General features: G+C 43.8%; 1 protein-coding gene across 1 annotated transcript in view; it reads left to right on the plus strand.

Moving 5' to 3' along the window:
• abcg5 (ATP-binding cassette, sub-family G (WHITE), member 5) overlaps positions 1 to 25528 on the plus strand; it is a 37688-nt gene extending 12160 nt beyond the window's left edge. The window contains exons 8-13 of the mRNA XM_072511021.1: positions 3678 to 3891; positions 5688 to 5893; positions 6325 to 6463; positions 13386 to 13571; positions 16337 to 16455; positions 24480 to 25528. Of these exons, the coding sequence (XP_072367122.1) occupies positions 3678 to 3891; positions 5688 to 5893; positions 6325 to 6463; positions 13386 to 13571; positions 16337 to 16455; positions 24480 to 24673 (1058 nt within the window). The 3' untranslated portion in view covers positions 24674 to 25528. The remainder of the gene's footprint in view (positions 1 to 3677; positions 3892 to 5687; positions 5894 to 6324; positions 6464 to 13385; positions 13572 to 16336; positions 16456 to 24479) is intronic.
• The last annotated feature ends 911 nt before the right edge of the window (positions 25529 to 26439 follow it).

The raw sequence follows: 26439 nt of genomic DNA on the forward strand, positions 1-26439 counted from the left end.
CGCCAAACCTGATTTAGGCACAGTGGCTCAGAATCCAGCCGAAGATTTTTGAACAGGAAAGGAATTAAGGGTTATGGTGAGCGGGCGGGTAAGTGGAGCTAAGTTCACAAAAAGATTTGCCATAACCTTATTGAATGCTCATGGGGCCAGATGGCCTACTTCTGCTCCTATTCCTGGGCGACCCTCCGTGCCGGATTCGTGCCTGGCACGGCGGCGGAGAATAGCCATTCACGCCGGAAATCCAGCGCGATGGTGCTTCCGGGATTCTCCGGGGACCCGTCAGTCGCGCATGCGCGGTCGGCGCGGCGCCAGTCGGGGGCTATTGGAGCAAGCCCCCTTGGCGATTCTCCGCGGTCGACTGGCGAACTCCCGCCGGCGTGGTTTACATCTGGTACCACCCGGCGGGAGCTCGGACCCGCGGCCGCGGTGGCGGTCATGGTGGGGAGCAGGGTGAATCTGACTCCGGGGGGGGGGGGGGGCTCAGCGGTGGCCAGGCCCACGATCGGGGGCCATCGATCGGCGGGCCATCGCGATCTGTGGGGGACCTACCTTACTCCGCTCGGGCCCACTGTGTGGCTCCGCCATGTCGGCGACGCCCGTGCTGAAGTGGGCCACCGCGCACATGCGTGGACCCGCTTGCGGCCGCCATGTGCATGCGCGGCCGCACAGTCTGGACAGCAGGGCCCCGCAGGCAGCCAGAGCTGCGGGATGCATGCCGGTGCCAATCTAGCCCCCTGGAAAACGGAGAATCACCCCGGACGTTCGAGGAAAAAGTCCGGAGTAGTTCTCGCCCATTTTCTTGCAGGCTTGGGGACTTAGTCCCCAAAAGGGAAAACACGCCCCTTATTCTTAAGTCATGAACTCTGCAAGTCGGAGATCCAAACTACAAAGAGCCAAACTGGTATAGCAGCTTTTAAAATAGAAAGATAGGGTGACATTTTTGATCAGGTTGTACAAATGATTCACCGTTTTGCTTTTGCAAATGTAATTTTCTGAGTTGTACGGTCTTTTAGTTATTCAGGAAACTTTAAAAGAGAGTTCAAAACCTACTAATGCCTTATCACCTTGAACAAAGAAAACTGTTCCAAGGTACTTCATAGCAATGCAATCAGATAAAAATGGACATTAAGACAATGAGAGAGATATTAATAGATCAGTAAGGTAGGTTTCAAAGAAGGTCTTAAAAATAGGCTGTGGGAGGTGGGGAGAGAGAAGGGAATTACAAAGTGTGATGTCCATACAAGTGAAAGTTCAGGTGGATGAGTGCTTTAGCAGCAGAAACAGGGATAGAGGTAGGCAATGTTACAGATGGGCTGATAATGGAGTTTATTTGAGGTTATTTGGGTTGGAGAGTGGTACAGTGGTTAGCACTGCACCTCACAGCGCCAGGGTCCCTGATTCAAATCCGGCATTGGGTGACTGTGTGGAGTTTGCACATCCTCCCCGTGTGTGCGTTGGTTTCCTCCGGGTGCTCCAGTTTCCTCCTACAGTCCAAAGATGTGCAGGTTAGATGGATTGACCATGACAAAATTGCCCCTTGATGTCCAGGGGTGTGCAGGTTAGGTGGAGTTACAGTGTATTTAAAATTTTTAAAAAACATATTAGAATGCCCAATTAATTTTTTCGAATTAAGGGTCAATTTAGCGTGGTCAATCCACCTACCCTGCACATCTTTGGGTTGTGGGGGCAAAACCCACGCAAACACGGGGAGAATGTGAAAACTTCACACAGACAGTGACCCAGAGCCGGGATCGAACCTGGGACCTCGGCGCCGTGAGACAACAGTGCTAACCACTGTGCCACCGTGCTGCCCCGGGGTTACAGTGTTATGGGGGTAGGGCAGGAGAGTGGGTACGGTTCTCTTTGAGAGGGTCAGTGCAGACCCGATTGGCCGAATGGCCTCCTCCTGCACTGTAGAAATTCTATGTTCTCTAAGGTTTGAGAATGAGAGGGTACAGGTTTAAAATAATTACAAAAGAAACGCAAGCAATATGAGAAAAAAACTTTTTCACGCAGCAAGTGGTTAAGATCTGGAATATATTGCCTAAGGGTGTGATGGAGAAAGGTTCAATCAAAGCTTTCAGAATGGAATTTGAGTATTATCTGCAAAGGAAGAATATACTGGGTTCCAGGGAGAAGGCGGGAGAATGACTCTAAGTGAATTGCTTATTCAGAGAGCCGGTGCAGGCACAATGAGTTGATTGATCTCCGTCTGCACTGTCACAATTCTGTGGTTCTGTAAGCTCAGCTTCTGGTTGAAGAGGACATTGGGATTGCAAACTGTCTTGTTAGCATGGGAGGGGGATACAATGTTGCAAGAGTAGAGAGTTCAAGCATGCATTCAACCTTTTTCTGGGCCTGGATATTTCCCTTTGGAATGTGTTTTAGTACTTCAAATGCAAGTGCAAGATGTTTCCCTCTCCCTCCACCATTTATTTATTTCCCTTCGCTCTTAGGCATCCTAGGCCACACAATTACTTGGTCAAGAGAATAATTGGCCCAATGCTAAGACTTGGTGATTGTCATGATAAGGTGCTATTAAGAACTTGGGTCCAGAAATGGAGTCCAAGATGTAGCAGGCATTTTAGGGGTTAAGCAGACTGAGGGAAAAGACTGCTGGCAGTAGAGTCAGAGGGATATGTCCACAGCCTGAATTACCTTGTTCCATTCAGACTTAACCTCATTAGTGGGAATACAAGGGATGCCCTGGATCAGTCAGATGATCCACTCAGTTCCATTGTCATTCAGGACAACTTTGTTTGACCAGTTATTATTCCATCACATAATCTGGTGACCTATTTGTTCATCAATGGAAGATCAATTGCTTATGAATGGCATAGTTCTGTCCTTTGTAGAAATGGGAATAGGAAATAAGACAGCCAAGATAACAATAATGGATTCAAGTCTGGCCTTTGTTTGAGGGGTGGGCAGGCTTTGGAAAAGGGTTCGGAACAAATGCCCCTAACAGCAGAAAAATTGCTTTGTAAATGCAAGTATTGCCATTGTTTGTTTGTGTAAGTGGAGCAAGAGCTGTGTGTTCATGTGCAGTGTTGTTTAATGGGAACTAATGTGTCACGAGTAAGAAACAACATCTAGCACTGTTAGTGTTAGAGGTGAAGTAAAAGTTTAAATATTGCTTTCTTTTCTTTTGTTTTAATAAAGTTTGTTGATAAAATAACCAAGCCCTGTTTGTTACATTATCATTCCTGGAACATATTGATCTTTCCGCTCCATCTTAAAACTTAAAGAAAGTTATATCTGGTCCAGTCTCTTAGCCACTGTTGAGAGCTGACCAGGCATCCGTAATAGTGATTTTTGTCGTTTTGTTGATTTTTCTCACACTCCCCTTATGAGCGGGGATTGGGGGAAAAGGAAAGGGGGTTAACCCAAGAAGGCAGAACTTTATGTGAACGTATTAACAGCCTAATGACTAAACTGGCTGAATGGTATCTGCTTTAGCTTGGTGAACTTTAGATTTTTTTCCACCCTTGCATCCATAATTCTAAGGTTTCTGCACTTTCAATGACAGACATTTTGAAACTCTAAATTCTTGTTTAAAATAGTTTCCCATGCACAAGAAGATGTAACAGGCTTGATATCAACTTGTTTGAAATAAACTGAATACATTTTGAAAAATATTTGCACATCTATTAATTTGCTCATGTTAATGTTTGCAGTGGATCTGACTTCTGTCGACACCAGAAACAAGGAGAGAGAAATTGAGACTTACAGTAGAGTCCAAGAAATTTCATTCTCATTTCGAAATTCAAAAATATTTAATAACGCACTGGAGAATATTAAAGCAGCAAAGCGAACAAAAAAGTCATCATCCATTCCTCTCAAGAGCAGAGCATCTCCAAACACAGCTGTTAAACTCTGGGTACTGATCAGGTATACCTATAGCAACAGCCTACATTTATATTTTACAATGCATATATCATCTAATTTTAAATAGATTCAATATTCAGATCGTACAGATTTAGAGATTTCAGTAGTGAGAAATGAAGGACAGAGAAATTTAGCACAGTGCTAAATCACTGGCTTTGAAAGCAGACCAAGGCAGGCCAGCAGCACGGTTCAATTCCCGTAACAGCCTCCCCGAACAGGCGCCGGAATGTGGCGACTAGGGGCTTTTCACAGTAACTTCATTTGAAGCCTACTTGTGACAATAAGCGATTTTCATTTCATTTCACGTATAGGCCAGACTGGGTAAGAATGGCAGATTTCCTCTCCAGCTTGCTGTTAGTGAACCAGATGGTTTTGGATGACAATCCAGTAGTTTCGTTATTATTATTAATTAAACTGATGAATTACATTTAAATTCCTCCAGCTCCTGTGGTGGGATTTGAACTCAGGTCCCTGTAGTAGTAATCCTGGCCAGAGGATTGCTCGTTCAATGATATTACCTCTATGCTACTATCCCCCTTACTTATTATTCGTCCAGGTCCAATAACATAACCGCAACACCATCGCAGTATAATGTAGAATTATAATAATAATCTTTATTTGTGTCACAAGTAGACTTACATTAGCACTGCAATGAAGTTACTGTGAAAAGCCCCTAGTCACCACACTCTGGCACCTGTTCGGGTACACTGAGGGAGAATTCAGAATGTCTAATTCACCTATTCAGCACGTCTTTCGGGACTTGTGGAAGGAAACCGGAGCACCCAGAGGAAACCCACGCAGACATGAGGAGAACGTGCAGACTCCGCACAGAGAGTGACCCAAGCCGGGAATCGAACCTGGGTCATTGGCGCTGTGAAGCAACAGCAACCATGTCACCAGAATTGATTATGCAGCTCTTTTTATATAAATTAACAGGAATATACTTCTTTATATGAAAAAACATGAATCTTACTGAACAAAGTATACACACTTAGATTTTTTTGTTACTTGGAGGTGAATGGTAGAGAATGACTTTGTTTATTCACAGCCTATGTGTTGAGTTGGGGAACAAACTACCAAAAGAAAGACCGAGGTCCAGAGTGATATCAACCCATGTCACTCTTGCTGAGCTTCTACCGGCCGTTGAGATTTTCTGTTCCTGCTGGCAGCGCACCTCCGCCCTCCTCCCCCAGTTTTTTGGCGGCGTGGGATGGTTTCAGTGGGAAATTCCATTGTCAAGTTGCAGGAATAGAGAATCCTGTCGCCAGCAAGCGCCGCTGCCAAGAAACACCCGGCTGGTGGACCACGAAATCCAGCCTTATACTTCTGTCTTATTTACCCTACTGTAGTATGCCCACGGATGGTACTGTAATGTGCTAAGGGGAGGAATGCAGAGCTGACATGTTGTGGACTGCCAGCCGATGCTTAACACACTCTAATCGCCCAGTTCCCTTTTCCTTCCTGTGAGGAAATGGTAGTTTGTCCTTCGCTTTGACCCTTCCACACAGCTGCATGACTTGAACTAGGAATTCAACAAAATGCCAATTATTGGTATAAACCTGTTCCATATCAGAGTGCCAACATCCACTTAGGAAAGTACAATTTGTTAAAAATTGAGGGTCGAGAACAGATGTATTAATATCTTTAACAAAATATAAATTCCAAGCTCATTAAATTAAATAATTGTCTACATGGTGTACTGTTTGTACTTCTCAGTAAAAATTATGTTTTGCATTCTTTAGTAGTATATTTGCTCACTTTTAAGTAAGATAACCTATTGCTTCTCATTCTCATTGCAGACGAATTGCAAGGAATTTATCCAGAAACAAGACTGGGATTATTATGCGTCTCTTCCAAAATCTGCTCTATGGTCTGTTTGTTGTGTTTTTTTTGATGAAGCTGAATAATGATCCAGCAAAAGGTGCAGTGCAAGACCGAATTGGGGTAATCTACCAAAGTATAGGCGCCTCACCCTATACTGGGATGCTGAATGCTGTTGCTTTATGTATGTCAGTTTTGGTATATAGCTTTATAAACAGTCCATTTAACATGAATAAATAGATGGCATGATAAAAATAAATTGTGCTTTCAAAGTCTTCAGTGTAAAATAAATTCTGGGGAGTAACGAAAGGACCAAATGTTGTTTGTAGCTCTTTCAGTTCTTCAGAACATAATCAGTTCATAGCCAGCTCATATGGTACAGAACGCCCTCAGATATAAGTGGCTCTCGCTGTAATCCACCCCGTTGAGAGGTCGATTTCAGAGTTCTGGCAGCTGTACAGAAATTGCTTGTATGCAAGTATTTAAAAATAAATATTCAGTGGTCTTTTCATTACTTAAAAATTCTGTAAGTTAGTACGTACAAGTCTGAACTGCTTGTTTATTTTCGTAAAATTTATACTTCAATGATATTTACCTTCTTTATAAAAACTTCAGACCCTTCATTACGAGCTGTTGGCGATCAGGAAAGTTCAGATGGTCTGTATCAGAAATGGCTGATGTTGGTGGCTTATATCATCCACATCATTCCCTTCAGCATCATCAGCGTGGCTATTTTCAGCTTCTTTGTCTACTGGTAAGACTTGTTTTACCAATCACAGGAACATTTTAGATTGAGTGTGCTGTGCCAGCACAGAAGAAATAACCTAAAGTAAAAAAAATGTGGTTTATTTCAGTAAGGTTCATATAATAGAAATTTGTTTTTTTACTTTAATATTGATGTTTGTATATTTAAAGAATGTAAAGTAACAATGTACTATTAATTTCCCAAATCGTGTTGAGTAACAGATAAAGAATCCACATTTACAAAAGGATATAAAGCAAGCTTTCACACAAAATGACATCATAATTACAGTAACAGAACTGTCTTGGATTTATTGAAGAACCTTTGAATGTAACATTTTCCCCAGCTGCTTTCTCAGCTCACAAAAAAGTTAATAAATGCTGCATCTTTAAGCTAATGGTAAAAAAGAAATAGATTGCCATAGCATGTAGGTTTGATGCAAGATTAACAGAGGTTTATAGATTTTCACTATACAAGGTTTGATGCTAGGCAAAAGCCTTCAAAGTGGCCGATGGCGTCGCATAAGTCAAATGACTGTTCTTAAAAAGACATTGCACACAACTACAATAATCGACATCTATAACATGCCTCCCTCTTTACTTCTAAGATCCAATGCAACTAATAACTAGTATTTTAACAAAGTCATTTAAATCTATATACAAGTGCAGGCATCATATTATTGCATTGTAGTAACACAGTCAATAAATTAGATGATCAGGTGGGCATCTAATTTCTGGCTGGTTGCCTGCACACTTCCGGGACTTTGTCATTCTTGATCTTAGATGTACTTTCAGGTTCTCTGGTAGATACCTCTATCCTGGAAGGTGTTAAAGCCTCTTTTTCCAAGGGAAACCTAGTATAGTAGTAGTAGTACTTCTGATGCAACCTCTTTTTATGATAATAATCTTTATTGTCACAAGTAGGCTTACATTGCAATGAAGTTACTGTGAAAATCGCCTAGTTGCCACATTCCGGTGCCTGTTCAGGTACACCGAGAGAGAATTCAGAATGTCCAAATTGCCGAACAGCACGTCTTTCGGGACTAGTGGGAGGAAACCAGAGCACTCGGAGGAAACCCACACAGACACGGTGCAACGTGCAGACTCCGCATAGACAGTGACCCAGCCGGGAATTGAACCTGGGACCCTGGCGCTGTGAACCAACAGTCCTAACCACTGTGCAACCATGCTGCCCAACGGCATCTTCTTCTGTAGATGAACGAGAAGTTGTACAATCAGGTAGAGCGGAGACCATTACCACTTGAGGTAATTCTGGCACTGGCACACTAACTTGTGATGAGAATAATTCATCCGCCTGGCGTCTCCAAATGAGTTTGTCTGTCATTTGGACCATGTAGGCTATTGGACCAGTCTGAGCCAATACCGTCGCAGGGACCCACTTCTCACTCGTGGTATAGCTGCGTGCTAACACTTGTTCTCCTTGTTGAAACGAGCACTTCCTTGTGTTACTTTCTCATCTCAAGATCTGTGACTGTTGGTTTCACTCTACTATATCAGATGTCTCCACAGGCAAGAGTAAATCAAAGGTAGTCCTCAGTTTTCTTTTTATCAATAACAAAACTGGTGAACTTGTATAGTTGCATGCGTCGTATTTAGATATGTTGCTAAAAACCTGTTCACACGGCGATGAAGTGAACCCTGGTCTTTAGAAGCTTTCAATGCATGCTTCAAGGACTGGACAAACCTTTCGGCTAAACCATTCATGGATGAGTGGTAAGGTGCTGGTTTAATATGTTGAACTCCACACATCTTTAAGTCGTCTTCAACCATTGTCGCTCACGATCTGCTCGGGTTTTCCGAATCTCGCAAAGGTTTCTCTTTTTTTTATAAATTAAGAGTACCAAATGATTTTTTTTCCAATTAAGGGGCAACTTAGCGTGGCCAATCTATCTAACCTGCACATCTTTGAGTTGTGGGGGTGAAACTCACGCAGACACGGGGAGAATGTGCAAATTCCACACAGGCAGTGGGCCGGGATCAAACCTGGGTCCTCAGCGCTGCAGACAGCAGGGCTGACATTATTCCAAAAAGCAATCTCTTGTAGTGCAGTAGGTCTTTGCAAGTGATGACGGTGAGCAGGTGTCTAGATTCAGCTGCCACATTCATTTGCAGGTAAGCCTGCAATAGGTCAATTTTTAAAAAAATTTAAGAGTCCCAATTCTCTTTCTTTCCAATTAAGGGGCAATTTAGTGTGGCCAATTCACCTACCCTGCACATCTTTTTGGGTTGTGGGGGTGCGACCCACGCAGACACGGAGAGAATGTAGCACACTGGGCTAAATCACTGGCTTTTAAAGCAGACCAAGGCAGGCCAGCAGCACGGTTCGATTCCCGTACCAACCTCCCCGAACAGGCGCCGGAATGTGGCAACTAGGGTCTTTTCACAGTAACTTCATTTGAAGCCTACTTGTGACAATAAGCGATTTTCATTTCATTTCATTTTCAAACTCCACACGGACAGTGACCTGGAGCCGGGACCGAACCTGGGTCCTTGGTGGCGTGAGGCAGCAGTGCTAACCACTGCACCACCGTACTGCCCTTGCAATCGGTCAATCATGCTGAACGTCTGTCTTCCTGCTAGGCCTGCGAACAAATAGTCAATCAATGGTAGCGTGCATTGATCCACACGTAGTACCAGATTGATTGTTGTCTTAAAATCTCCGCAGCTATGAATTGTACTATCCTGTTTCACAACAGGTACAGTTGAAATTGCCCAGTCACTAGTAGTGATGGGTTCTTAGACTCCTGTTTCCACAAGTCTGAGTAGATCGGATTCTACCTTTGGACATATTGCATAGGGTACAGCTTTAGCCTGGAGGCATTTCGGCTGGCTATTTTCCTTAATCTTCAGGGACACTTGCACACCTTTCATGGACCCGTGAGTTTTCAGAAACACTGCTGTATTTTTCCATTATGGTCTGTGAGTCTGACCTTGAATCGACTAAACTGTTGACAGCGTCCAATTCAATTTAATTCTTTTCAGCCATGGAGAGCTGGTAAAATTCCTCACATCACATGAAGTGCTAACTCTGCAGTTTGTCCACTTAGCTCAACCTTGACTGTGATGTTACATCTCAGTGACACCATCTCTTCAGTATAGGTCTTCAAGATCACATCTGCCGGTTTTAAAGGCAGATGTATAAGTTTCCTTTCATAGATGGTATTAGGGAGACAACGGCCCCCATATCCATCTCCATTTTAATAAGCTGCCCATTCAACCTTGGCACTACCCAAAAACAGTGTGACCCACCCTGGAATGGTAGCATGTTCAACTTCAATTCTTCATTAGAATGAATTGTTTCAGTTTCATTGTGGTTGTTATTCTTTTCTTCCACATTATGAATTTTCTTAGTTGAATTTTAAATGAGTTCTGTGATTTCCTTTGAGTGTTCTTCTCTGAAGAAGTTATTTTACTCCAGTAAGCTCTTGCTGTGTGGTCAGTTCTGATGCAGTTTTTACATTGGCTGTTCTTTCTCTAGCAATCAGCCTGTGAATGGCTTGTTTTTGCACAGCGATGGTATGCCTGTTGCTGGACAGACTTCTTCTGAACGGCAGCCACTTTATAGATTCTCGTGCTTGCTCCAAGCCTTGAAGTCCCCTTAGTCACATTCGAAGCAGAAATATCTGATGCAGTCTGATGTAGCATCAATGACTACGTGACAAATGGTGAACTATTGTGGCTTTATTGTGCTAGATGTTAAGCCTCCTGCAGCTGGACCCAAGAATGGGGGCAGTGCAGGAGAGCGTTCACTTTTACACAGAGCCTGCTGGGTGGAGCCAGCAGGCCAGGATTTACTGTAATGACTGGCGTGCAATGGCAGTGTACCGTCGTAATACATGTAGTATATGATCAGTGGTTTACCACACCGTCTTCAGACTTCGATTTTGTTTGTTTAATAACCTTTGTTGAATGGCCTCACCTAACGAATCACCAAATTCACAAATATTTGCAAGTCACTTGAGGGTTACAAAGAACTGGGTAATAGAATCATAGAATCCCTACAGTGCAGAAGGAGGCCATTTGGCCGATCGAGTCTGCACCAACCCTCTGAAAGAGTACTTCATCCAAGCTCACTCCCCCGCTCTATCCCATTAACCCCTTAATCTAACCAACACATCTTTTTGGACACTAAGGGGCAATTTAGCATATCCAATCCACCTAAACTGCACATCTTTGGACTGTGGGAGAAAACCGGAGCACCCAGAGGAAACCCATGCAAACATGGGGAGAAAGAGCAAACTCCACACTGACAGTGATCCAAGGCCAGAATTGAACTGACGTCCCGGTGCTGTGAGGGAACCGTGTTAACCACTGTGCCACCCATATTTTCACCTTCTAACTGATGATGATATATCTTAACCCCAGGTCTCTCAGGTTGAACTAAGCTTGTTGGTAAATTAAAAGTTTTGCTTCCGATTGTACTTAATGCAGGGACCTGAATCTCTTCTGATGTTTTGTTGGCTAAAATGTAATAATGGAACCTCTCTGAATATGATTTCCAGTTCTCTGAGACTTCATCAAAAGAGCCCATTGCGCCAAAAGGTCCTTCCATTTTTCACAGTATCGAATTCTCTCCCTCTTCACTGAACTCAGTGGGTTAGTTCGCTCAAGGTAGATTGCCAATTCATAACAGCTCTACTTTCATGCAAGTTATGATAATATTTAGTGCTCTGCCCCACTCTACCTCTGTGTCTTACTGTACTGCACGTGGCAAGCCCGCAGACTGACTCCTTGGCTTGCTGGTTTAAAATTGGTACGGGCCATTCCTTTGAATTTTTGTCCCAAATCCTTACCCGTTCCAATACCAAGGATTTCTGACCTTCTGTTAATCTGTCGATCGATTGATCAGTTGAAGCTGCTCCACTCCAACAATTTCTGAAAATGAAGTTATTTTTTCTTTCTCCTCATCGGCAGTTTTATTTTTGTAAACTGTTGTACCTTTACACCAACAGTACAAAAAAAATAGATTGTCAACCATAGGTTTGATGCAAGTTTAAAGAGGTTCATCTCGAATAGGGTCTTCACTGTACAAGGTTTGGTACTAGACTAGGCAAAAGCCTATGAAGTAGCCATTGATCTTACGTAAGTCATGTGACTCCGTTCTTAAAGAGACATTGCACACAACTACAATAACCCACATATATAACAATAAATTAATCTTGACAATGACAAGATAACTGGGTAAAGAGCATTGCCAAAATCCAAATTAAATCAATAACCTCTCATATAATAAAGATCAAATTACTTGACCATTGATCTGGAAGCAAGTCTGCTTGAGAGTGCTCTGAGGTGCAGGTAACACAAAGAATAGCAGACGCATTTTACAGAAAGCACTGTAAATAAACAAAGTAATTATACTATAGGTAATGGAGAATTATGTGGGGGGGGGGGGGGGAGGGGGGGGGGGGAAGGTCACCACTTGTTGCTGTGTATTAGTGATGTTACAGACTGTCTCTGATTGCTTTTGTGATTTTGTTAGCATTTACTTCCTGAAAGTGCATGTTTACCATTTCACTCATGATCAGAGGAAATTTCCCTATACTATGCAGTCTGGATAATTTAGACTTTGGATGGCAGTGAAAGTAGCTGATATATCAGCTGCCATTGAAGATATGGAAGTGGAAGTCAGAAGAGTTGTATAATGGGTAGCTGATTCCACAGTGTGCATTTTACACGAATGACTAAAAGTAGAAACATCCTCAATGGCCAAAAGTAGAAACATCCTGAATGGCTTGACCAAATTCTCTCCTAAAATGTTTAATTTCTTTTTCAGAAAACATGTAAAAATACTTCACATATTGTTCCCATGTGAACTCAAAATTGACCTTGCTTAGAATATTGGGGCAGGATTTTATTTTGGGTACCATAAGCGATTTGGATGCAAATAGGGGCCAAAACTGAGTGGGTTTTGAGAAGTGATTTTTTTTTTCCCCTAGTGTTTCCACTCAACCATATTTGCATATCACCAGAAGCTAAATCTACCACCAACATTTGGGCAGCATTGTAAAACGTAATTTTGTTGTAAAAATTATTAATATAGTTGAGTGCTGTGTGTAGTTTGATTAGTGCAGCTGAAAATGGATTTATCACTTAAAATCAGATTTAAATTATTATTTTATAAGTGATTAAAAATGATCTTTTAAATATACAGAACCATTTCTGCTGATTGTATTGGGGTACAGTAGCAGGTTTCCTAGTGAATTAAAATGAAATTAATTTCAAAAGCTTTGGCACTCAAAAAACACCAGCTAAACTTTAGAGTTTTCTCAAATAGGTGCAATTGGTGGAAACCTCCAGAAGGTGTGGCCAGTTTTGTGGCCATGCCTGGCCTTTAGTGCCATTTTATTTATTAACTAGCGCAAAAGATTGTGAAAACTCAATTTGCACGGGTCACAACTTCTGCGGGAAATTCCTTCATCTTTTGAACTGGTTTAATCAACTTTGGGCAATTTACAGCAATGGAAGCATCGCAATTGGAGCTAAAACCTCCGACCAAAATGTTTTGCCGATTTGCAACAAAATGGCTTTACAAAGGATACAGAAGGCAGAGTGCAAGTACAAAGAGGATGAGGGATGACGAAGAAGTCTAAAAATTCAACCTAGATAGAAGTTGGTTGATCATTTCTTCTCCATGTGAAATGCAACTATTATGTCAAAGTATCTATGCAAGGCTTAAATAAAAATGAGTGAAAGTAAATTTAGACTATGTATCAAAAAAAATCCACTTGGCTTGTTTGAAATACACTTGTGCTTGAGAGATAAGCTTGCTGACCCATTCTTAACCCTATCTTTTCCTCTGCTTCAATTTCCCACACAGATTTGTGTACATTAAACTATTGATATGGATTTTTCCTCTGTAAATGTTAGCAATAGATAGGACAACGTTATTTGAACTGTCTGTCTTTGTTTCTCAGGACTTTGGGATTGTTTCCATTGTGGGAGCGTTTTGGCTGTTTCTTTGCTGTACTTATCGTGCCACATCTAGTTGGTGAACTTCTGACGCTAATCCTACTCGGTGTTGTTCAGAATCCAAACATCGTAAACAGTGCTGTTGCTTTAATTAATGTAGCAGGAATTCTACTTGGGTCAGGTTTCTTAAGGTGAGAAGTTTTGGAATGCAATACATGACCCCGATAGCGTTGTTGCAATCAGGATATTCTGTTATGTATGATGGAGCTTTATATCATAAACCATAGGATTCTACCATTAAGGGGAAGCTTTGTGTGACCTGTCCTTTAAATCTAGTTGTTATCACAATTAGGCGTTAATTACTTGTGGACAGATTAGAACTAAATTTACTGTCCCCTGTCATGGAAATGGGAAGCTGGTGGGTTGAAAACGCATTGCACCACCACTCTCGGTATGCACACTGCTATTTTTCGAGGGCAGTTAGGAAGGCAGAGCATGTGCCTGACTGTTTCAGGCCTTCTTTCAATATGTAACATGCTTGTATTTAATGTAAGGTCCAATGCAATTTTAAGGTACATTGACTGTGGGCAACGCGTATACTAACCAGCAATCCTTAAAGGAACTGACATTTTGCTAAAAGGTGTTTTCATTCCCGTTTCTGCCATTTCCTTGTGAGCTCTGCCTTTCATGTGTCTAAGAGTAAAAAAGTGAAGTGAGTGATATCATATTTGCTTGTGGTAATTGAAAGTAAACCGTCACAAAATATGGCTGCTTCCAGCTATTCCAGCAGAGTTAGAAAACTGGCATCTCTACCTGACAAGGGGGAAAATTGCCCAGGTAGGATTTGTCTACAAAATGCGGGACAAATCCAATCTGGCCAGTTACCAGCACGTCAGTATACTTTCAATCACCAGTAAAATAATGGAAGGTGTAATCCACAACTCTTTAAAGCTTTTTAAAAGTACCAATAACCTGCTCGTTTATGCTCAGTTTTGGTCCCATCAGGGCCTCTAGGCTCTTGATCTTATTACACCATTGGTCCAAACATGACAAAAGAGCTGAATTCAAAGGTGAAGTGAGAGTTACTGCCCTTCAGAGTAGCATTTGGTCATGTGTGGCATTAAGAAGCCCCAGCAAGGTTCAATTCAATAGGAAACTCTCCACTGGTTGGAGTCATACTCAGCACAGAGGAAGATATAATTGTTAGAAGTCAATCATCTCAGGCCCAGGACGTCACTGTAGGAGTTCCTCAGGGTAGTGTCCTCAGCCCAACCATCTTCAGCTGCTTAATTAATGACTTTATATCCATCACAAGGACAGAGGTGAGCAAGTTGGCTGATGATTGCACAACGTTTTGTACCATTTACTACCACTCAGATACTGAAGCAACCCTTGTCCAAATGCAGCAAGACCTGGACAACATTCAGACTTTGATGAGTGGCAAGTAACATTCATGTCACACAACTGTTAGGCAATGATCATCTCCAACAAGAGAGAATCCACCCATCCCCCTGTCATTCACTGGCATAACCAACACTGAATCCCCAACCATCAACATCCTGGGGATTTCCATTGTTCAGAAATGGAACCGGACTAACGATATACTATGGCTATAAGAACAGGGTAGAGGCTGAGAACTCTACAGTGAGTAACTCACTTCTTGACTCCCAAAGCTTATTCACCACATACAAGTCAGGAGTGTGATGGGATACTCTCTCCCCACTTCCCTGAATGAATACAGCTCCAACAATACTCAAGAAGCTCGACACAATTCAGAACAAAGCAGCCCATTTGTTTGGTGTTCCATCCACAACGTTAAAGGTTCACTCCCTCCATCTCTGGGCCACAGTGGCAACATGCCCCATATACAAGGTGCACTGTAGCACCTCACAAAGCCTTCTTTGACAGAACTTTCCAAACCCATATCTCTATCACCTGGAAGGAAAAGGGCAGCAGTGCTTGGGAATGGCACTACTTGCAAGTTCCCTTCTTAGCCATAGACCATCCTGACTCGGAACTATATCACTATTCCTTCACTGTTGTTGGGTCAAAAAACAGTAACGTCCTTCCTAACAGCACTGTGTGTATATGTAGACCAGATGGGCTGTAACGATTCAAGGAGGTACACTATTTTTTCCAGGGAGATGGGATGGGCACTTGCCTCCCACAAAAGCATTTTAAAAAATGGCTTAATGAGTAACTGAGGTAACAAGTATGATTTCTGTGCCAAATTAGTTCATCACAACTGAAGCAGCTAATAGAGCAGTAAAAATGTCCTCCGTGCAGCATGTTCAAGAGAAGAAATCTTCTGAGGTTTGCTTCTTGATCACCATTGTTTGCCTGCATTATGACATAGTACTTCAAAAGTTTTTGATTGGCTATGAAATACTTTTGGTCTCATCGAGTACATGGAAGTATATTAATGCATATACTTTCTTTCATATCCATTGATCCCTACTAGAAAGTGGGATATAATTGAAAATAATACTGGGTTTAGCTGTGATGCCCTCAAAACTAAAACATTGCTAACAATCAATACCTATACTCACACCTGAAAGATGGTCACCTGGGAATGATTAGGTCTCTTAGAACGTGCCAGAGTACCTACCAGGAGAGGATGGGTGAAATTGGGGGGGGGGGGGGGGGGGGGGGGGGGCATGAATATACTGTATAGGGGCTGGTTTAGCTCAGTAGGCTAGACAGCTGGTTTGTGATGCAGAACAAGACCAGCAGCGCCGGTTCAATTCCTGTACCAGCTGAGAATTCTGAATTCTCCCTCCGTGTACCCGAACAGGCGCCAGAATGTGGCGACTAGGGGCTTTTCACAGTAACTTCATTGCAGTGTTAACCTAAGTCTACTTGCGACAATAAAAAAGATTATTTCAGCAAACGGCTAAACAAGCTGCTGTGAGTCAAAATGATTTAAATTCGACTTGTTTCAATTTCATTAATACAGGAGTGCAGAAGACATGCCCGAACCATTTCGATGGCTGAGTTATCTCACATTTCAGAAATATGGAGTAGAGGTCCTGATGGTGAATGAATTTTATGGTTTAAATTTCACATGTGCTAATGGTGAGTGTTTGATTTGAGAAGTTGTAATGAGATAAAATTCAATGAACTTTGCACCTTGTTTGTTTAGAATTAGCTCAGTTGCTTGAACATTCAAAATTGCCCACTTTGATTCAAGGTCAGTGATACGATAAGTAGGGCAGAGGTTTCCCAATCAATGCACATCCAAAAAGGGCAAGTTTCACAAAGTTTTGAAAAATCTTGTTTAGAAAAAGCGCTAGCGATGGGTTGTACTGACTGTGTGACATAACTGGCAGGTGTACAGCTTACTTCAAAAAAACTTTGTAGTTAAATACTAAGAGGCAAGCATGTTAAATAGCACATTTGGAGATTAGAAATTGCCCGGTTGCTTTTGCTATTACATAAAGATGTGGATTTGGCAGCTTTGAAATTAATTATTTACGTTAGTGGTAAAATTGAAAGCTACATTCTTGCCAGATGTATATAAAAAAGTTTGTATTGAAGTAGAAACCAAATTACTGTTCCAGTGAAGTTCAATGCAAGCTCCAAGACTTCAATAACTTCAGGTCATCGCTTCAAAATAAAAGATACTGGTGCTGGCTGATCCCTTATGTCAGCATTTTCCAACTTAATTACAGACTTCATCTGCATGCTATCTGGGGTTTCAACTCCTCCCATCTTATTGCCTCATCCTCATGGCCTCTGATATAAAGTTATCTCAGCCTTCCAACAAGCTTCCATTTTTTTCTTTTGATCAGATTTCAGTTGATAGTTGATCCCAATGATACAAACCAGTAGTTTTTTTTTATTTTTCCCCTTTCCTTTTTAATTCTATTAAAACCTTTACTTGTTTGGCCTTTTTCATTTCTGATGGAACCAGCTTGAAACAATTTGTCTGTTCCCTTCATAGATGCTAACTGACGTGATGTGTATTTCCAGCATCCTTTTTACTTTCACATTTCCAACTTTGTTTTTGCTTTTTAATTTGTTTTCGAAGTGGCAAAGAACCACATTTTAAAAATAAGTCCAAACCATTCTATTAACCACGGAATGCTTTGCTTTCAATTTTTGGATGGGGTCCTGAAGGCAAACAATCAGATTATTGATCTTATGTGGTTACTAATTCAGTTGAATGCAGAATCATCTTAAACTTAGAATATTAAAATTAAATGGGATTTGAGTGTTGTTGCATTTCACGGGGCTCTTCCTGTACCAGAGATTTTGTGTAACTTGCGAAAGATGTACAGCACTGATAAATTATATGGACATAGTTCATGCAAGAACAGCTTTTGAACTTTCTCCCAACACGTTAATTGTCTATTTATAGGCTCATTATCTAATTAGTCATGCTATGATTCATACCTTCAGAGTTTGTTTTTGAAAAGAGAACTCTAAAAGATGTTGTATAAGTGTAATCAGAGAACAGAAATGTCAAGGTTGAGATAGACAGATTTTTTAAAAATGCATTTTTATTCCAAAAAGTACAAAAACATGAATCAAAAAACATTATCAACACCCCCCCAGTTCACAGTTTGTGCAAATGTTTCCTCTTTTCACTCCCCCCGCCCCCCCCCCCCCCCCCCCCCACCTCCCCGCCATGTCAAACATTTCCTCAAACATGGTCATGAACAATCGCCACTGTGTGTCAAAGCCCTCCGCTGATCCCCTCAACTCAAACTTGATCTTTTCCAGCTGGAGGAAATCATACAGATCCCCAGTGAGGCCGCCACCTCTGGTGGCATTGCCAATCACCAATCAAACAATATCCTTCGCCGGACAATAAGGGAGGCAAAGGACACCACATCAACCCTCCTCCCCTCCATCAGCTCCGGCATTTCCGATATACCAAAAATCGCTACATTTGGGTCCAGCCCAACCTCTACCCCCACAATCTTCGATAGCGCCCTGAATACCCCCTCCCAGCATCCCTCCAACTTCTCGTAGCCCTAGAACATATGCTCGTGATTCGCTGGTCATCGGCCACACTTCTCACACTTGTCTGCCACCCACTGGAAGAACCCACTCATCCTTGCCCTAGTCATATGGACCCTATGCACCACCTTAAATTGAATCAAACTCATTCTCGTCGAATTTAGCGTATGCATTGCCTCACTCCGCGTCCTATATCCCTCCCAGCTCCTCCTCCCATTTATTCTTAATCCTCACCACCTGCGCCATCCCTGCCACATATCCAATCCTACCCTCCCCTTCCACATCCGGAAGCAGCAGCCTTTCCAACAGGGTATACTTCGGCAGCTTGGGAAACCCTCTCCATTCCTTCGCGCAAAGTCCCTCACTTGCATATTCTTGAACTCGCTTCCCTTCGGCAGCTCCACCCTCTCCCGCAGCTCTTCCAGACCTGCAAAACTCTCCTCTAGGTACAAATCCCTCACCCTCACCAGCTCCACCTCCCTCCATTTCCTATACATGCCATCCGTCTCCCCCCCGGCTTAAACCCATGGTTCCCACACAGCGGTGTTTTAAAAAAAATATATATTTATTCCCACACAGCGGTGTTAACACCAACATCCTCTCCATCCTAAAGTGACTCCTCAACTGATGCCACACCCTAATCGTGGACTGCACCACCGGGCTCACCGTGCACCTCCCCGGTGCCAGCGGTAGCGCCACCGTCACCATGATTCTCAGGCTGGACTCCCTACAGAACTCCTCCTCCATCATAACCCACTCTAACCCCTCTCCTTCCCATTACCGGCATTCGCTGTCCAGTAGTAATGCAGCAGGTTTGGTAGCGCTAAACCCCCATTTCTACCTCTGCAGCAGGGTCCTCTTTACCCTAGGAACCCCCCCCCCCCAATATAAACTCCAAGATCGCTGCGTCCAGTTTCCGGAAAAAGGCCTTCGGGATGAAGATTGGGAGGATCTGGAATGCAAACGGGAACTTCGGCAGAACGTTCATTTTAACCACCTGGACCATCCCGCCAATGTCAGATGTAGCATATCCCATCTCCTAAAATCCCCCCTAACATCCTCCACCAACGTTGTCAGGTTCCACTTCCCCGTCACCTGGGCCCCCAGATATCCAGACCTGTCCCTGGCTACCCTGAATGGCAACCCCCCCCCCCCCCCCCCCGATTGGCTCCCTGACCTGCTGCATTCACTGGAAATCTCACTCTTTCCAACATTCAACTTATAACTCGAGAAGGCCCCAAACCTTTCCAGTATGTCCATAATTCAGCCCGTACTCTCCAACGGGTCCGACATGAACAGCAGCAGGTCTTCTGTGTATAGCGATACCCGGTGTTCCCTACTCCCCCTCACAATCCCCTGCCACTCTACTGACCCTCTAAGAGCCATCACCAAGGGCTCTATCGGCAGCGCAAACAACACTGACAGCAGACACCCATGCCTCGTTCCCCTGATCAACCTGAAACTCCATGAACTCATCACGTTTGTCCGTACACTCACCACCGGGGCCACATACAACAGACGCAACCATGCCACAAATGTCGGGCCAAACCCAACCTTTCCAGAATCTCAAACAGGTACCGCCAGTCCACACGGTCGAAAACCTTCTCCGCGTCCATAAAGACCACCACCTCCGGTACCCGCCCCTTCAGGGTCATGATCACGTTTAATAGGGCAGCACTGTGGTGCAGTGGTCAGCACTGCTGCCTCACGGTGCCGAGGTCCCAGGTTCGATCCCGGCTCTGGGTCACTGTCCGTGTGGAGTTTGCACATTCTCCCCATGTTTTCGTGGGTTTTGCCCCCACAACCCAAAGGTGTGCAGGCTAGGTGGATTGGCCACACTAAAATGACCCCTTAATTGGAGAAAAATGAATTGGGTACTCTAAATTTATATTTTAAAAAATGATCACGTTTAACAGCTTCCTGATGTTACTGGAAAGCTGCCTGCCCTTTACGAAACCTGTTTGGTCCTCTGCAACCGCCTTCGGAATGCATCCTTCCATCCTTCTTCCATCGGGCAGGACTCCTTCCATCGGGCAGGAGATACAAAAGTCTGAGAACACGCAAGAACAGATTCAAAACCAGCTTTCCCCCACGATTACCAAACTCCTAAACGACCCTTTTATGGACTGACCTGATTAACACTACACCCCTGTATGCTTCACCCGATGCCGGTGTTTATGTAGTTACATTGTGTACCTTGTGTTGCCCTATCATGTATTTCTTTTCTTTTCATGTACTTAATGATCTGTTGAGCTGCTCGCAGAAAAATACTTTTCACTCTACCTCGGTACACGTGACAATAAACAAAATCCAATCCAACCCTCCCCGCCACTAACGTGCCAACATTTTCACATCCGTGTTTAGCAGTGAAATGGGCCTATATGATCCACACTCCAACAGGTCCTTCCTTCCCCTTCTTCGGGATTAGTGTGATCGACACCTGTGTCAATGTCTCCGGTAACTCCCCGTTCTTCAGCACCTCGCTAAACAGCCCCAGAAAATGTGGTGCCAACTCCGTTGCGCACTCTTTATAGAACTCCGCCGGGTAGCCGTCCGGCCCGAGGGCCTTCCCCAACTTCACCCCCTTATGCTATCCATCAGCTGTCCCAGCCCTAGGTTCCTGCAGCGCCTACCTCCTCTCTACATCCAGCCTCGGGAGTTACAACCCGTCCAAAAATTGCCCCAAATCCCCTTCTTTATCACCCAACTCAGCACGATACAACTTTTCACAATACTCCCTAAACGCCTCATCAATCTTCTCCGGCTCAGACACTACCTCCCCCTTACCTGTCCTCTCCCTCAGAATTTCCCTGGACATGGCCTGCCTCCTTGTCTGCTGGGCCAGCATACGGCTCATCATCTCTCCTTATTCGTACTGCAACCTCCTCACCCTCCTTAGGTGCCCCACTTCCTTCCCCGTCATCCCCGTACTTCTTTGGCCCCTACAAACACCGTCCTTTTGCTCAGCAGGATAGCCACTCCCTGACCCACCCATCCCTTTGTCAACCTGACCTAATACTTCACCCAGAGATGCGTCTCCTGCAGAAAGACCATTTCTGCCTTCAAACTCCAAGTGCGCGAAAACCCGAGACCTCAGCGGCCCGTTCAGTCCTCATACATTCCAAGTTACAAACCTTACCGGAGGCTCACACCTCCAATCCTCTCTACTATCAGCCATCATCCCCTTCCGATTCAATCTTCTTTGATTCGCCCTGAATCAGGCCCATCCAAAATGGCTCCCTTCGCCCATGCCCACCGCTCAGTCTTCAACACTACCACGTCGCATTCCCCCAACCCCCCAAACTTGGTCATCTTTCACGGCCACCTTTCCCACCTCACTTCCGTTCACCAGCATTACCTGTCAGCATGGCAGCTCTTGCCTGAAGGTTTCTACCTACCCCTTTACTCCTCCCACACCTTGCCCTCCTTCATCTGTGAAAATGGCTCCCGGTGGACCCCACCCTTCCCCACACAAACCGAGACAGATACAAAACCAGTCACCCCCCTCCAAAAAGAAAACCACCACAGATGGCGGGGGGGAGAAAGAGACACACAGTTGCCCCCTTACAAACCTATTGCTCCCAAACAAATAATAATGACAAAATCACCCAACCTGAAATAAGCCCCCCACCCCTGGCCCCTACAGTACTGGGAATCTTCTGATATATTCCAGCTCCTCCGTCTCCCTTCAACATTCAGTTCTCTCCTAATTTATGGTCTCTGATGAAGTCATTGACCTCCTCTGGGGTTTCAAAGTAGTACCCTGACCATCAAATCATCCACAGTTTTGCGGGTACCGTACCCCAAACTGAATCTGCCTTCGGTATAGCACCACTTTGGCCTTGTTAAACACCTCTTTGCCTGCTCCGCTGATATCTTGATAAATTTGGACCCGGTTCCCGTCCCATTCGCAGTTCCGCTTCTCCCTGGCCCATGTAGGATCTTTTCCTTCTCCACAAACTTATGGAACTTCACAATAACCGCCCGCTGCTGCTCCCCCACCCTTGGCTTCTGCCTTGGGAACCTGTGTGCCCTGTCCACCTCTGGGACCTTGTCCACAACCCGCGCCACCACCATCCTTGAAACATATCTCATGGCACTTGTACCTTCCACACCCTCAGACAGGCTGACGCTACACAAATTCTGCCTTCTGGACCTGAAAATGAATGAAAATCGCTTATTGTCACAAGTAGGCTTCAAATGAAGTTACTGTGAAAAGCCCCTAGTCGCCACATTCCGGCGCCTGTTCGGGGAGGTTGTTACCTGTTCTCCTTTGCCCTTAGCGACTTGCAAAGGTCCCCCAGGAGCTCCATCTCTGCCTCAAATGCCATCACCCAATCACTGTGGTCGGACATCACCCTCTCCACCTCCCGAATCGGCGACCCTGTGCCCCCAGACATTTCTGAACTCGCTCCATCTATCCTTTCAGGGTTGCTATCCCTCCCTCGATGGCCTTCGGCCAATCCTCATGCATCTCATTTCGCTGGTGGTGGCAGCTGGGGCTTTCCAACATGGGACAACCCTTCCCCGTCCACCATCTTCACAATTGCTACTGCACCACAGGTTTCCTTCAGTTCCTTGGCCAGGTCTTTAACCTTTTTCTGCCAGGTCTGGTAATCAACAGACATGCCACTCACGGGGGGCGGGAAGGGGGGATGACGACTTCTCCTCCACACCTTCAGCTACACTTACTTGTCAAAATTATCCTACTTTCAGGTAAAAAGAGCTCAAACCAACGCGTTCGAGCCAGAGTTGCCCTGTCTGCGACCACTCACTCAATGGCCAGAACGGAGATAGACAGATCTTTGATCAGTAAGGGAATCTAGGGTTATGGGAGAAGGCGGGAAAGTGAAGTTGAGGATTATATCAGATCAGCCACGATCTCATTGAATGGCGGAGCAGACTCGATGGGCCGAATGGCCTACTTTCTGCTCCTACATCTGATGGTTATATGATCTTACAAATAAAAATATCAGATTTATAATGGCCATTCATAAGTACTAAGTCAGACCATTTCGATATCTTAGTTTTTGGAAAACAATTACATATTGGATGGAATTTTACCAAAAACTGGCAAAATGTCAGGGTCTGACTGAAAACTGGTGTGTTTCTCTCCAGAAACACAGCCAAGTTTTCAGACCAGATTCTCTGGCACTTAGTGCACAGAACATCTGGGGGCGTAGTTTGCACCGTCACTATGGTGGGGTGAGGCTTGTTAGAGCCAGCAAGGCTGGCTCCACAGAGATCGAGGCACCATCTTTAAAGGGCACCCTGATCTGCATTGAAAGTAAATTCTCCCAACTCCTCCAGAGACATGGAGGACCTGCCCCACTACGAAAGTATTGGGGTCCACTCTACCCTCTCCCTGCCTGCCACCATGGAAGTATCAGGAGGCACTATCTCCACTCTCCCCTCTTCTCCACCCTCCTCCCAGTCATTGGGGCTCTCCCCTCTCCACCACATATGAGGCATAAGGAGGAACTCTTCCCGCCCCCCCCCCCCCACCAATGGAGAATGTTACCCCCTTGCCAGAGCCCACTTCAGTGCCAAACTGGCACTGTGCCCTGGCAGTGCCCATGTCTCCCACTACCCACCCCTGGCATAGTCATCATGACTGGCTCTCGTTTTTGAAAACCAGTAGTAATTCTCGCTGGTGGGATGTCACACCATCTGGGTGGGAGGATAAGGCATGGGCGAATGTTAGTGTCAAGTCCGGTAAGTATATTTTAAAATATTATGTATGGAAATCAAGTTGATGCTGATTTATGTCACCGACGGGGATGGGAAGATGTTAAAATTGAGATCTTGCTGGAAGAAATCCCGTTATGGTCCTCTTGCGAAATTTAGCAGCCATAACAGGATTTGCCTCCGCAGGGAACAGGCTCGCTAAATCCCATCTGTGATCTCTGAAATAATAAAAGGTAATTTCTCCGAAAAGCATTTATGCCTTTGTGATTTTCTATCTCCCAAAGTAATTGCACCAACCCATGTCTTAACATATAGCAAAATACCTGTGCGTACTAATGAATATTTATTACATGGCAGGCAGAAGTTCATACAAATTATATTCATAATATATTACCTGAGGTTCCGAATCATTTATGACCAATTGTGTTTGATATTTATATCCACAGGTGACCAGTCATCGTCTAACACCACAAATGTTCCCTGCTGGTTTACACAAGGGATTCAGTACCTTGATTCAATATACCCCGGGGCACCTTCCAGATTTGTGTTTGATTTTCTAATGCTGTATGCTTTCTTGCCTGCTCTAGTTTTCCTCGGCATTTTTAGTTTCAAGATTAGAGATTTAATCATCCAGAGGTAGTGAAAACAAAGAGCTGCAACTTGAAGTACTAACACTCCTGAAATAATGTGAGGAAATTAGACCTTCTGCTCAATTTTCTCCATTCCATACACCTCACCTGCTGGGGTACTTTGCCTTCTTGCATACTTGAATCACCATTATTCACCTGAGTGCTGACAGTAAATATTGTCAGGCTAGTCAACACAGCTCGCACAACTGCCCAGTCAAATCCAATCCTGTCCTCTAATATTCATTTCTACAAGGGACAAAGAGAGAGAGGAAGAGCCCTGTCTGATTTTCCCCCTTTCTCGTCACTTCAGCCAAGATCTAATAACTCAGCAAAGACTGAGGATCAAACGTAGGATGTTCTCAGTCTGTATGGATTAACGTTTTAACAAACTCACTGACCAATGAAGAGGTGGAAGAGATCCTTTTCATTCAAACCGACTTCGAATTGGAACCTCTTGTAACATTCAAATGAAAACTGATCAGAGTGGTGTGCTTCTCTAACACTGAACTGTTGCATCAAGACTGACAAAAGACAATATAGCATGTTGGTCGTAAAGTTTTTGAGAAATTATGACCATTAGCCCATTTCCATACATTCTGTGGCACAATGATGTCACAAGGCTATTTTGAAAAACATGGCTGTGAAAGTTTTTGTCTTCTAGATAAAACAGAAATAATGCTGCTGGTTGGCCATGCTTTTTTAATAAAGATTTGCTTTCATTCCGTGTGACAGGTTTAAGCTGTACACAGATGTATTATTTAATGTGATATTCAGCAAATGTGATTACCAGCATTAAAACTGTTTTGAAAATGTGTTTCCAAATAGAGCACATTATTACTAGACCAATAAATTTAATTTTGTTCAAATGATAATTGTGTGATTTAGCTATGTGAACATATACATACAAACTAAAACTGTTACCCAATGTCTGTTCAGATGAAGTTTTGTTAGTCAGTATTGTTATAATTCTCTTGGGATTTGTTTTGATAGTTAACATGCAATGACTTTCCTTAGTCTTTTATTACAATAAGTAATTCTTAAAGCCCTTTGATACATCCATAGAATTAAATTTCATAGAATTTACAGTGCAGAAGGAAGCCATTCGGCCCATCGAGTCTGCACCGGCTCTTGGAAAGAGCAACCTACCCAAGGTCCACACCTCCACCCTATCCCCATAACCCAGCAACCCCACCCAACACTATGGGCAATTTTGGACACTAAGGGCAATTTAGCATGGCCAATCCACCTAACCTGCACATCTTTGGACTGTGGGAGGAAACCGGAGCACCCAGAGGAAACCCACGCACACACGGGGAGGATGTGCAGACTCTGCACAGACAGTGACCCAAGCCGGAATCGAACCTGGGACCCTGGAGCTGTGAAACCATTGTGCTATCCACAATGCTACCGTGCTGCCCCATGCTATATACAAGAGTATTAACAGCTCCAGATGTAAATAGTTCCAATTAGATAGCTCTATTGCTGAAGCCAATTACCATATTCCTTTCCATTTGTTGAGATTAGTTGATTTTTGATACACCTGTGTATTTTAACATCCTCCAATATAGCATATATTAGGGTAGTGGGGTCATGGGAAGTGCTTTTTAGAAATGCAATCTTTGTTTCTTATGTGTAAAACATTTATGATAGATATATGACAGTATAGTAGTGAGCCCAAGGTAAGGTCTTCTGCTCTCATTTCTCTATGCTTCTAGATTATGCGCTTTCCAGTCCTGTTGGCCGTAAGAGCCATATTCAACCTCTAGGAGCAATATGA

The sequence above is a fragment of the Scyliorhinus torazame genome, chromosome 1, assembly GCF_047496885.1.
Source record: "Scyliorhinus torazame isolate Kashiwa2021f chromosome 1, sScyTor2.1, whole genome shotgun sequence".
NCBI lineage: Eukaryota > Metazoa > Chordata > Chondrichthyes > Carcharhiniformes > Scyliorhinidae > Scyliorhinus > Scyliorhinus torazame.